The sequence below is a fragment of the Capra hircus genome, chromosome 21 (assembly GCF_001704415.2).
Source record: "Capra hircus breed San Clemente chromosome 21, ASM170441v1, whole genome shotgun sequence".
NCBI lineage: Eukaryota > Metazoa > Chordata > Mammalia > Artiodactyla > Bovidae > Capra > Capra hircus.
Window position 1 is genome coordinate 54,251,449 of NC_030828.1, and position 13,890 is coordinate 54,265,338.

The window sequence follows — 13,890 nt, forward strand, 5'->3', positions numbered from 1 at the left end:
GGTGGCTTTGCACAGCATAGCCTGTAGCTTCATTGAGTTATGCAAGCCCCTTTGCCACAACAAGGCTGTGGTCCATGAAGGGGGTGATATCAAATAGTATTTATTTTTCTGTCTGACTTACTTCAGTTAGCATAGTATAGCCTCCAAGTCCATCCATGTTGAGCCAAATGGCAAACTTTTATTCTGTTTTATGGCTGAGTAGTATTCCACTGTTTCTATACACCACATCTTCTTTAACAATTCATCTGTTGAAGGCCGCTTAGGTTGCTTCCATATCCTGGCTATTGTGAATTACGCTGCTGTGGACATCGGGTTGCATGCATCCTTTTGAATTAGTGTTGTGTTGTGGTTTTTTTCCCAGTATATACCCAGGAATGAAATAGCTGAGTCGTATTATGGTTCTGTTTGTAGTTTTTTGAGAGACCTCTGTACTGTTTTCCTCAGTGGCTGCACCAATTTACGTTCCCGCCAGCATTGTCTGAGGGTACCTTCTTTCTTCACATCCCTGCCAACATTTGTTATTTGTGTACTTTTTGATGGTAGCCATTCTGACAGATGTGGGGTTACCTGTACTTGGGGTTTGATTTGCATTTCCTTGATGTTAGCAGAGGCTTCCGAGGAGGCTCAGTGTTAAAGAGTGCACCGGCCAATGCAGGAGGTGCAGGATATGAGGGTTCAATCCCTGGGTCAGGTAGATCCCCTGGAGGAGGAAACGTTAACCCACTCCAGTATGCTTGCCTGGAGAACCCTATAGACAGAAGAGCTCCGAGGGCTACCGTCCATAGAGTCACAAGGAGTTGGACATGACTGAAGCGACTTAGCACACAGCACAGTTTTTCATTCCATTGGTGGTTTACTTTGCTTACAAAGCTTGGAGTCTTACTTGTTTATTTTTGCTTTTATTTCCTATATTTTAAGAGATAGATTAAAAAAAATATGGCTGTGATTTATGTCAAAGTGTATTTTGTCTATGTTTTCTATTAGGAATTTTATAGTATATGGTCTTACATTTAGGTCTTCCATCCATTTTGAGTTTATATTTTGTATGTGGTGTTAGAGAAAGATTCTAATCGTGTTCTTTTACTTGTAACTGTCCAGTTTTCTTAACACTACGATCCCCCAACCTCTGTTCTTCTCTCTCAAGATTGATTTGGTTATTTGGGGTCTTCTGTGTTTCCATACAAATTAAAATTTTTTTTTGTGCTGGTTCTGTGAAAAATGCCATTGGTCTATTGATAGGGATTGCCCTGAATCTATAGATTACCTTGGGTAGTGTGGTCATTTTAACAATCTTAATTCTTCCTATCTGTCTAAGAACACAGTATATCTTTCCCTCTATTTGTGTCATCTTTAATTTCTTTCATCATTGTCTGATCATTTTACAAGCATGATTCTTTTGCCTCCTTAGATAAGTTTATTTTTAGGTATTTTTTTCTCTTTGATGCGGTAGTAAATGGGATTGTTGCCTTTTTTTTTTCTCTCTCTCTTTCTGATAGTTTTGTTTTATTTTTGACTGTGCCACACAACTTGTGTAATCTTAGTTCCCCAACTCGGGATTGAACCCAGACCCTTGACATTGAAAGCACAGAGTCCTAACCACTGAACTTCCAGGGAATTCCCTGATAGTTTGTTGTTATTGTATAGAATTACAGTAGATTTCTGTATATTTTGTATCCTGCAACTTTACTGAATTCATTGATGATGACTAGTAGTTTTCTGGTAGTGTCTCTAGGATTTTCTATATGTAGTATCATGTCATCTGCAAACAGTGACAGTTTTACTTCTCCCATTCCAATTTGGATTCTTTTTATTTCTTTTCCTTCTCTGATTGCTGTGGCTAAGACTTCAAATACAATGTTGAATAAAAGTGGTGAGAGTATGTATCTATGTCTTGTTCCTAATCTTAGAGGAAATGTGTTCAGCCTTTGACCACTAAGTATGGTGTTAGCTGTGTGTTTGTTATACGTGGCCTTCATTAGGTTCAGGTATGTTTCCCCTGTGACCACTTTCTGGAGAGGTTTTATTATATATGCATGTTGAGTTTTATTGAGAGCTTTTTCTGCATCTGTTGATATGATCGTACGATTTTTATTCTTTATTAATGTGGTATACATCACAATGATTTATAGATACTGAAAAATTCTTGCATCTCTGGCATAAATGCACTTGATCATGGTGTAGGAACCTTTTAATGTATTGTTGGACTTGGTTTGCTAGTGTTTTGTTGAGGATTTTTACATCTATGTTCATCAGTGATATTGGCCTGCAGTTTTCTTTTTTGTGTGATGTTTTTCCCTGGATATGATATCAGAGTGCTGTGGTCCTCATACAATGAATATGGAAGTGTTCCTTCCTCTGTAATTTTTTTTGAATAGTTTGAGAAGGATAGGTAATTGGTAAAATTCACCTGTGAAAGTCATCTGGTCCTCGACTTTTGTTTGTTGGGAGTTTTAAAATTACTGATTCTATTTCATTACCAGTAATTGGTCTGTTCATATTTTCTGTTTTTCTCCTGTTTCAGTCTTGGAAGGTGTAGTTTTCTAAGCAGATAAAACATGGTGTCATATAGTGGTTTAGAGCACAGGATTGGAGCCATGGAGCCTGAGTTCGATAATTTCCTTAGTATGTGATTTTTAGCAATTTACTCTGTCCTTTTTTTTAATCCATAAAATAGGAATGGTACCTACCCCACAGAATTGTTGTGAAGATTAAATTAGTTAATACATAAAAAATACTTGGAACACCCCCTGACACATGAATATTAGCTCAATAAAGATTAGTTCTCATCATTGCCATCGTGGTTTTCATCATTAACATTATTATCATTTTTGGATTATCTATATAAAAAATCCAGAAGGATATACAGAAAACTATTAAAATAATAAATGATTTAGCAAGGTTGCTAGATATAAAAGCCAAATGGAAAGGTGAGTAAAGTTCCCAGATACCAGGAATATGCAGAAAGTGATTTTTAAGAAAGACATTACAGTATCAACAAAATTTGTTAAGTATATGGAGGCCTAACAAAAGACATTCATTATGAAAACTAAAATACTTTTTTGAGAGACATAAAAGAAGGCCTGAATAAATTAAAGAGATCGTGCATTTTTTTGGTATGATCCTATATTTTTAAACAAGGAAACTCAGTTTCATTTCTGTCAAAGTCTCAATAGGATCTTTAATGGAGCATGGCAAGCTAACCCCGAAATTCATATGAAAGAACAGAGGACCAAGGATGACCTAGATAATTCTAAAGAGGATCAGAATGGAAGGAGACAGGATGATGACTGTAGTTAACACTGCTGTGTGGCATATATAGAAATTGTTACAAGAATACATTCTAAGAGTTCTCATCACAAAGAGAAAGTTCTTTTTCCTTTTTTCTTTTCTTTTTATCTATGTCAGAAGATGTTAGCTGAACCTATGTTGTTAATCATTTCACCATACATATACATTTCACTCTCTATATACACTGAAGCTGAAGCTTCGATACTTTGGCCTCTTAATGGAAAGAGCTGATTCATTGGAAGACATCCTGATGCTGGGAAAGATTGAGGGCAGGAGGAGAAGGGAGTGACAAAGGATGACATGGTTGGATGGCATCATCGACTCAATGGACATGAGTTTGAGCAAACTCCCAAGAGACTGTGAAGGACAGAAAAGCCTGGCACACTGCAGCCCACAGGTTGCAAAGAGTCAGAGATGACTTACAGACTAAACAACTACTATATATATCAAACCATCGTGGTGTATGCCTTAAACTTATACAGTAATGTACGTCAGCCATCTCTCAAAGCTGGAAAAAAAAAATGGAAGGAGACTTATCAGTGTGAGGATAAATAAAACATTGTGGTACTACTGTAGAAACAGAAAAAACGGTTAATGGAACCCATAAGAAGCACCTAAAAATAGACTCAGATATACATATGGGAGATTTATAGATGAAAGGGAAAGAATGGATGGTTCAAAAAGTGGCACTGGGAGACTTACACTATCTCTATAGAAGAAAGTTAAATTAGGTTTTTACCTGCAGAAGTATGGATGCCAGATAGGATTAAAAACCTGAATGTGAAAAGCAAAAAAACTTAAAACTCTTAGAAGATGTGTATAAATAAATAATATTCTCTTTTGTCTTATTACAGTTTGTGCTAGCCTATGTTTCAGTAGTAAGACACAGCAAACATTTGGCAGTCAAACAGAGCGTTCTTCATCATACTCTGGTCCAAATTCAAGTTCAGGAGCTGTCCTTCTTCCATCCTGTCCTCTCTCGTCACCTCGAACTAGTCCAAAGCACACGTCTCTTACTGTGTCTCCAAAGAAGTCTCAAGATAATTCCGTTAATTTCTCAAGTTCCTGGCCTCTTAAAAGCTTTGAAGGGCTTTCAAAGCCAAGTCCACAAAAAAAGCTTGTCAGCCAAAAATCGTCTGATCCTACAGGTATATATGATGGTAAAAATTAATACTTTGTTCAGATATTTGTATGTTTGAATAATTATTTGAAGTTAGGGTTGTCAGATCTTTAAAGGTAAATTGCATTTTATTTCTCTGAATTAGTAAATATTTGGCAAAATGTTAATGGAATGTTCAATAGATCAAATGTGTAATATAAAATTCAGTTAAAATTGTCATTTCTTTTTTTTTCTTGTATTGCCACTTCAGAATCCTTTTGTAGAACTAAATAATAGTGCTTTTTAAAGGACATGAATATGAACAGTCTGAGAGCCTACTATCAAGTTTTAGCTTTACAAATATGAAATATCGTTCATATATTTATTACCTCAGTGTCTAGTATTTATCCAACATTTATTGAATGTTACTATCAAAATTATTTTGATGGGTTTTCTACTGTTTGTTGGGCTTCCCAGGTGGCTCAGTGGTAAAGACTGCCTGTCAGTGCAGGAGACACAGGTGATGCTTGTTCAGGAGGATCTCCTGGAGTAGGAAAATGGCAACCCACTCCAGGGTTCTTGCCTAGAAGATTCCATGGACAGAGGAGCCTGACAGGCTACGGTCCATGGTGTTACAAAGCATCAAACATAACTGAGCACAGACACACTACTGTTTGTTATCAGCTAAAATATCTTTAACAATAGCCCACGCCAAAATCATAATAATGGCATATATGTTTATTCAAGACAGATTCAGTTTCAGAAAGTCTGTGAAAGGTGAGTCCCATGTCCCAAATGCTTCGCTAACCCTAGCCCCTAAGGTCAAATATTTCACGTTTAAACTACCCCACAGCACGAATGTTCCAGTTTATAACCATAACATCAGTTTATTGCATAGTCAGCCGACTTTATTACTTTCTTTTAGCATTGAGCCTTCATTTTCTTCTGTTAATTTTTTTCTGTATTTGTCTTTCCTCCAAAATCAGATACTGTTTTGAAAGCTGAAATATTGTTTAGCTTGTTCTCCTTAGTGCCCAATATTACTGCTTTGCACATAGTAGTCATTCAAGTGTGTTTACATCAAATGTTGCTTAGATCAAGCCAGATCATTAATGTTCCTAGGTTACTGTGGACTTTACAAATATTAATCATGGTGATATGTATGAAGATAGACATTTCAGGAAGTTCCCTGGCAGTCCTGTGATTAGAACCGTGAGCTTTCACTGCTGAGAGCCTGGATTCAATCCCTATTTGGGGACCTAAGATCCTACAAGCTGAGCAGCATGGCCAAAAAAAAAATTCACTTGGTATATAATATTTTTATTTCGTATGAAAGGATTCTGGGTGGTCCATTTTTGTTATTTTTGTTAGGGAACAATTTTTTTTTTAATCTCAAGTAGCAATCTTTAATATAATATAGTGTGCTTTTCAATTTAAAAACAGCTAATCCTAAACACTTGTGATTTTAATGCTAACTTGTTTTCCAACTTGAAATTGAAAAAAGAAGTAATGTGTCTTTTCCATGCAGGGGAAAATTCTCAAGAGAAACCTCCTCAAGTTCAACTTACTCCTGCTTTGGTGAGATCACCATCTTCCCGACGAGGCTTAAATGGGACCAAACCTGTACCTCCCATACCACGGGGAATCAGCCTTTTGCCTGATAAAGCTGATCTAAGCACAGTGGGACCCAAGAAGAAAGAGCCTGATGACATTTGGAAGAGTGAAAAAGATAATCTTACAGTTGATCTTTCAGATTTAAATATCAGGGATAAAGATTTGGATCAAGAAGAGGTTAGAACCAAATACTTTCAATAATTTCTAAATGCTTATAGTTGTTTATAATAGTTTTCATTTAAGGAAAAATCAAGTACTTTGAATCTCATAACATCTTGTCTTACTTGTAAAAATATTTTATGTGTTTGCAGTAGAAAACATGGAAACTATAGTGAAGTATTAGGAAGAAAATTAATCACACTAAATTACACTACCCCGAATTATCATTAACACACTGATGTCTTTCCTTCCAATATTTTTTCTGTACATATATTATTCCTTTTAAAATCAAAAAATACAAATAATATAGCAATACACCTATGCACTAAGCCCCCCAAAATGAACAATTTATCATATTTTTCCTACTTTTTAAATAAATGAAACATAATGTAGTTCCCTCCCCAATCCAGTTTCTCTTTCCTCTTCACCAGAGACAACCACTATTACCATTAATTTGTGTTTTATGTATTTCTTTACTTTTTATGTTAATATATATAGTAATATTTGATGCATTTATTTATAGTGTATTCCTATACATTACAATGTATATAATATATAATTTATATAATATATGGAATATAGTATCAATACATATATTGTAATATATAGTATATATAATGTATGAGCTTCCCAGGTGGCACTAGTGGTAAAGAACCCACCTGTCAACACAGGGGACATAAGAGACGCAGGTTCAGTCCCTGGGTCAGAAAGATCGCCTGGAATAGGGCACAGCAACCCATTCCAGTACTTTTTGCCTGGAGAATCCCATGGACAGAGGAGCCTGCTGGGCTACAGTCCATAGGGTCACAAAGAGTCATACACAACTGAAGTGACTTAGCACACATACACGTATAGCTGTAATACAGAAATTTAGCACACGCACATTCATATAATTGATTTTGGCTTATTCCTCATCTTTTGCTATTGTAAACAATGCTGCAGTAAACATTCTTGAGCATATCCCTTGTACATACATACAAGTTTATCTTTATGGAATTGAGATCATATTTTATATTCATCTTTGAATCCTAGATAACTCCATTTATACTATAAAAATGTATTGCCAGCATGATAACTATGCATATTAATTATGCCAGAGAAGGAATGTGGCTGCTATATTACTTTGGATTCAGAGCACTGTTTCCACAGATGCTTCCTTTTTATCATTTCAGTTTGTCTGATGTCAGGCTTAAAAGTGTTTTACATTAAATGTGTAAACTGTAACACCCAGTGATGATATGTGATGGTCTTATTATGGTCTTAGTTTAGCGCATCTTTAAGACCTGAGGCATCAGTACTACTAGTTGACTCAAAAAAAAATTAATGCATATTTATTTACAAAGCTAACATTAAGCCTGTGTAAAACTGACTTGTACAGAACCAAAACTGGTTCTTAATGGATTGTTCATTCCAGCTTCTAACTGCTTGTTAAGTTTTTCCTTGTTTTTTTCTTTTTGTTTTTGTTTTTCTGGTTATATTCCAATGGTACTAGAAATGAAATTTATTTATAGAAAAGAAACTTATAGAAGAGGTACTTTTTAAAATTAATTTATTTTAACTGGAGAATAATTACAATATTGTGATGGTTTTAAAAAGACACTTTCCTATGTAGCTCATAAATTTCATCTGGTCCTACATATTTTTATATTACTTTTTATGATAACTTAAAAATAATCCTTTTAGTGGGTAATTTAAGAGGTAATTTCTTTTTTATGATTAGTACATATAAACAGATACTACTATTTTTAAATATTCAACCTTCTAAGGACTTACTAGGGAAGTGGCCATACTTAATCAAAATGTAAGCAAAACATAATTTGTATATATTTCTGAGTTCCTTAATTTGTTCAAGGTTCTGTTCCCAAGCTTAATATATATGTAATGAAGATTTCTACTCTGCATTTTTGTAAATACTTTTCTTCAGAAGTTACATATACTGATCTATTATTCTCTGAACACTAGCAAGCTTGATGTAAGCTTCAGATTTAGAAAGCTGATTACTTTTTTGCTAACCTTCTCATAGAACTGTTAAATAGCCACATCAACACACTGTTGACCTAAGATGACTTCAGCTGGGCTGTCTACCATCTGGTTCAATCATTCACTTTATGAACTGAATTTTTACAGTGTATTAGTCATTATACCCAGTGCTAAAAATAGCAGGATGAATAATATCTTGAGATCCTTCCTCTTAAGGAACTTTTAGCCTAGGAGGTTGTTTATAAATACCTAAGTACTAAAGTCTGTATTTATACTATATATAGATATGTTAACATCCATCTTGTTAGTGTTAGAGTGAAGAGTAGCTAGCTCAGTTTAGTTATTAGAGTTTTAAATCTAAGGATAACTTTTATTTGTATAATTATTTTGTAAAGTTTTTTTTTTTCCTTAGATGCAGAGCTCTCTTAGGTCCCTTCGTAATAGCGCAGCTAAGAAAAGAGCAAAACTGAGTGGCAGTACTTCTGATCTTGAAAGCCCAGATTCCGCCATGAAGCTTGACTTGACTGTGGATTCCCCATCGCGATCTTCCTCTCCAAATATCAGTTCCTACAGTGAAAGTGGAGTTTACAGCCAAGAATCCTTGACTTCTTCTCTGTCGACAACTCCCCAGGGGAAGAGAATAATGTATTTTATTTTTTGATGTGTTAAATGAATTTTAATCTATAATTTTTAGCCTGAAGCTCTATTATCATATTTTTTAAAAAAACTTTGAAATTATTTAATTACTAGTTTTTAAAACATTGAAGTACAATTAAAAGAAAACAGGAAAGTTTACAGATACTACCTTGCTTAGCCTTAGTTTGGGGTGTGGGAGGAGAGACAGAACACAACGCCAACTAAATTAATATAAAGCCTAGTCTCAGAGTTGCACTTGTTATTCTGCCTATCTAAGCTTTATCCTAATACTGTTTGTCCTTTAGCTCTTTTCTGTATCATTAACTCTTTGGCAGTTGACTAATAGCTGATATTATTGCTTTTGTTTAAAACTCAGCACTAATTTCCTCTGATGTGGATAAACTCCACCCAGCCATTTCCCAACTACTTCTTTTGTTATTCCATTACCTTGTGGGAATTTAGGACTCCATGCCATAGCTTTTGTAGCCCTCTTGGAAATTTCCTTACCACAATAGTGCTAGAATGAGAGTCCTGATCATTCTACGCTGACAGCATAGCACTTTGACAAACTTTTCCAGATTACCTCAATAACCTCTCAATCTTAAAAGAGTGATCCTACCTTGATTTTTGAAATTGTTCGTGACCCTATTCTAGGATTTTGGGGAATCCTTTCCCTCTTTATTTTATTTCATTTTAGTTATTTATTTTTTAAATTTTACTTTATATTGAACTATCGTTGATTTGCAATGTTGTGTTAGTTTCAGGGGTATTCCCCTTTACTTTAGACAATAACCTAAGAGTAGAATTGTTAGGTCTTGGGTACATGGACATCTAACTTTTCAAATAACTGCTAAACAGTTTTCTAAGATGCTTCTGCTGTTTCACACTCCCATCAGCAATGCATGACGGTTTCAGTTGTTTCACATCCTTTTTAACATTTGTTGGTGGTGGTCTGTTTAATTTCGTTTTCCTTTGATTTTATCCTATACCATGTATATATATGTTTGCTAGGTCGCTTCATTTGTATCCGACTCTTTGCGACCCTATGCCCACCAGGCTCCTCTGTCCATGGGATTCTCAAAGCAAGAATACTGGAGTGGGTTGCCATGCCCTCCTCCAGGGCATCTTCCCTACCTAGGGATCCAGCCTGCACTTCTTACATCTCCTACATTGGTGGGTGGGTTCTTTACCACTTTTGCCACCTTGAAAGCCCATGTTTATATATACCTATTGACATTGGAAGTAAATATTTAAAATTAAATTTAAATTATTTTCACTTAAGTGAACTAGAACCCCTAATAATATAGGTAGAGATTACATATTTAAAGGAAAGATGGTGTTCTCTGAACATTAATATGAAAGGGTATTTTATTTCAGCAGTACATAGGATTAAACCAAATTTTTGTGTCTGTTGTGAAAGGTTTGTCTCATCCCAGATTTTCTTCCCCATATTTTTTAACTTCAGTAGCAGCTTATTTTGCATTTGGAAATTTTTTCTTACTGGAAATTCCTTTGTTGTAATTACCTGGGTAGAATAATGTAATAGATTTACAAAATGAATTTGGAATGGCTGTGTTGGCTGGTGAAGTTATCAGACATTTAAAATATATACATTTATCTTTTAGACCTAAAGTTTTTCCTTTATCTTCCAAAGATGTGAAATTTTATATTATATACTCTTACAGTTTCAAGGTTCTGTAAGTAATCTGGAACACAATTGGGAATGAAAGTTCATTTTTATATTACAACATTTAGAATTTACTATTCCTGATGTTGTCTCATTTAAAAACATGAGACAGGTATTGAACTGTCTCTTCAGATATTGAACTCTATATAAAAGGAATTCAGTATACCCTCAGTTATGGACTGAATTATCTTTAGTGAATTTACTATTTCCACATTTAATTTTATTAGTTTAAGAGCGGTAATTCTCAACCTGCTTACATCCTGCCTTAAGAATCATTGCCAAAGAAAGTCACTACTACTGACTACAGGGCTTTCATCCTTAATGTAGATTGGGAAGGAAAAATTATTGAGAAACACTTTTCTACGGAATGAAATACTTTCTTTCATCCAACTCCAATACACCCAGTATAGTGTAAATTGACAGTCAATGTAATCAATGTAAATTGACGGTCATCTAATCTAGAGTAATTATTCTTAAAATTTTTAGCATTGATTTCTCATTAGGCCAATTAACAAATATGCCTGCCCACCTACAAAAATTGTACTTCTTTGTTAAATCTGTTCTTTGTAATATCCATCACTAACTTATTGGCATACTAGCTCTTATTGATTTCAAACAGTTCCCTTATCTACAGACTTAATATTCTTCAGTTTGATTTCTTTGTGAAACAAGGCCTATAGGCCTTTTTAAAGTCAAAGAATAGCAAAAAAATAGTCCAGGAAGAAAGCACGCATTTGCTAAATTCACTTGTTGCTGATCTCTTACTTATTGTAAAGTCCCTATTTTTATATTATATATGAAGGTAGATAATATATTAGATAACTGGAATCATTTGGCTTAGTTCTGGAATGGACTGTTTTTGGATCAGGTTCCCCCCAACCCAATGCACACACGCAAAGATTTGTTGTTGTTCAGTCACCAAGTCGTGTCCAACTCCTTGCGACCCCATGCACACCAGGCTCCTCTGTCCTCCACAGTCTCTGAGTTTGCTCAAAATTCATGTCCACTGAGTTGATGATGCTATCTAACCTCTCATTCTCTGTCTCCCCCTTCTCATTTTACCTTCAGTCTTTCCCAGCATCAGGGTCTTTTCCAGTGAGTCAGCTTGTCTTGTCAGGTAGCCGAAGTATTGGAACTTCAGCTGCAGCAGTAGGCCTTCCAATGAATATTCAAGGATTTATTTCCTTTAGGATTGGCTGGTTTGTTCTCCTTGCAATCCAGGAAGATTCTCAACAGTCTTCAGCACCACAATTCAAAAGCATCAGTTCTTTTGCAGTCAGCCTTGTTGATGGCCCAGCTCTCACATGTGTACATGACTCCTGGAAAAACTACATTTGACTACATCGATCTTTGTCGGCAAAGTGATAACTCCGCTTTTTAATACGCTATCTAGGTTTGTCATAGCTTTCCTTCCAAGGAGCAAGTGTCTTAATTTTATGGCTGCAGTCACCATCCACAGTGAATTTGGAGCCCAAGAAAATAAAATTTGTCACTATTTCTACTTTTTGCCCTACTCTTTGCCTTAAAGTGATGGGACCAGATGCCATCTTAGTTTTTGTAATGTTGAGTTTCAGGCCAGCTTTTACACTCTCCTCTTTCACCCTCATCAAGAGGCTCTTTAATTCCTTTTCACTTTCTGCCATTAGAATGATATCATCTATAGCACATCTGAGGTTGTTGATATTTCTCCCTTCAGTGTTGATTCCAGGTTGTGATTCATCCAGCCTGGCATTTTGAATGATGTATTCTGCATATCCTCTTCCTGGATCACAGCCTTGTTGTGGCGAAGGGGCTTGCATAATTCAATGAAAAGAAAGATTATACACCACAAATTGCAGTGTCTTAATTTCCTTTGGTAATCCTCTCATGAATAATTAAGGGTTGACCATATGTTGAAAATATGCTTGCTGCTTGGAAGAAAAGCTATGACAAACCTTGAGAGCATATTAAAAAGGAGAGACATTACTTTGCCAACAAAGGTCCATATAGTCAAAGCTATGATTTTTCCAGTAGTCATGTATAGATGTGAGAGTTGGACAATAAAGAAAGCTGAGTGCCAAAGAATTGATGTTTTTGAACTGTGATGTTGGAGAAGACTCTTGAGAGTCCCTTGGACTTCAGGGAGATCCAACCAGTCAATCCTAAAGGAAACTAATCGTGAATATTCATTGGAAGGACTGATGCTGAAGCTGAAACTCTTAATACTTTGGCCACCTGATGCGAAGAGCTGACTCCTTGGGAAAGACCTTGATGCTGGGAAAAATTGAAGGCAGGAGGAGAAGGGGATGACAGAGGATGAAATGGTTGGATGGCATCACCAACCCAATGGACATGAGTTTGAGCAAGCTCTGGGAGTGGTGATGGACAGGGAAGCCTGGTGTGCTACAGCCCATGGGATTGCAAAGAGTCAGACGCAACTCAACTGAACTGAAATGAACTGAACCGAACTGATACGTTGAAAAGGTTGGAAGTTCAAAAGGTGAACTAGGAATACCAATAAGAAATATTCTTAGCCTTATTTTTTCATACTTTTTCCTGCCTTATTATCTAAGTCTAATAAGTTAATTAAAGTATAGAGAATGTTTTATATAAGAATGTTAATAGCTTTGGATCATCAATATTTATTGAAATTATCTTGTTTCATTGTAGGTCAGACATATTTCCAATTTTTGGATCAAAACCTTGTCCAACAAGACTTTCTTCGGCAAAGAATAAGAACTCTCAGGTAGCTGAACAAAGCCCCAGTACAGGTATTCTATGAATCTGTCATAAATACGGTTTATAGATTTTTAGATGATAAATAAGTGATGGACTGATGGCAAATGCATTTTAGATTTAGAAGTTTTGTAATTACCAATTAAGACTAATCATCTTTTAACTCCTTAAAAGGCCATTGTGGCAAGAATAAATACTGTATTATTTATGGAAGAAAAAATACTTACCTGTATAATTGGTCCCTCCTTTAAGTCTATAAGTTACCCATATTGGCTCCTATGCCAGGACATTTTGATTTAATTGATACAGAATGCGACCTGGACATCAAAGTTTCTGAGAACTCTAGGTGATTCTAATGCACAGCATACTTTAGAAACCACCAGGGAACCAAACAACACAGTTTCTTTTAAAAATAATATTTAACTAGTGTACCTTGTGTAAACATTTTACAGACCAACCTGGAAGTCACTAATTTATAACGTCAGTTCCTAGAAAATAGATTCTGTTATTGGTAACAAATTAGAAAAGTACTTGGATTCTCATCCATTTAGGATGGAATCTATATGTGGTCTTCTTTATGATTTGTAAAACTATTGAATTATGAATTAATTGTAACTAGGATTAGATCTGGTAGACAGAGTTCCTGAAGAACTATGGTCAGAAGTTTGTAATATTGTACAGGAGGCGGTGACCAATACCATCCCAAAGAAAA

At 35.4% G+C, this 13,890-nt stretch overlaps 1 protein-coding gene across 3 annotated transcripts in view; it reads left to right on the forward strand.

Moving 5' to 3' along the window:
• The window catches only part of FAM179B (family with sequence similarity 179 member B), a 76,028-nt gene that overhangs the window by 20,655 nt on the left and 41,483 nt on the right, over positions 1 to 13,890 (forward strand). For all 3 annotated transcript variants that reach the window (XM_013973177.2, XM_013973178.2, XM_018066410.1), the window contains exons 4-7: positions 4,143 to 4,436; positions 5,916 to 6,178; positions 8,553 to 8,785; positions 13,113 to 13,213. In XM_013973177.2, the coding sequence (XP_013828631.2) occupies positions 4,143 to 4,436; positions 5,916 to 6,178; positions 8,553 to 8,785; positions 13,113 to 13,213 (891 nt within the window). The remainder of the gene's footprint in view (positions 1 to 4,142; positions 4,437 to 5,915; positions 6,179 to 8,552; positions 8,786 to 13,112; positions 13,214 to 13,890) is intronic.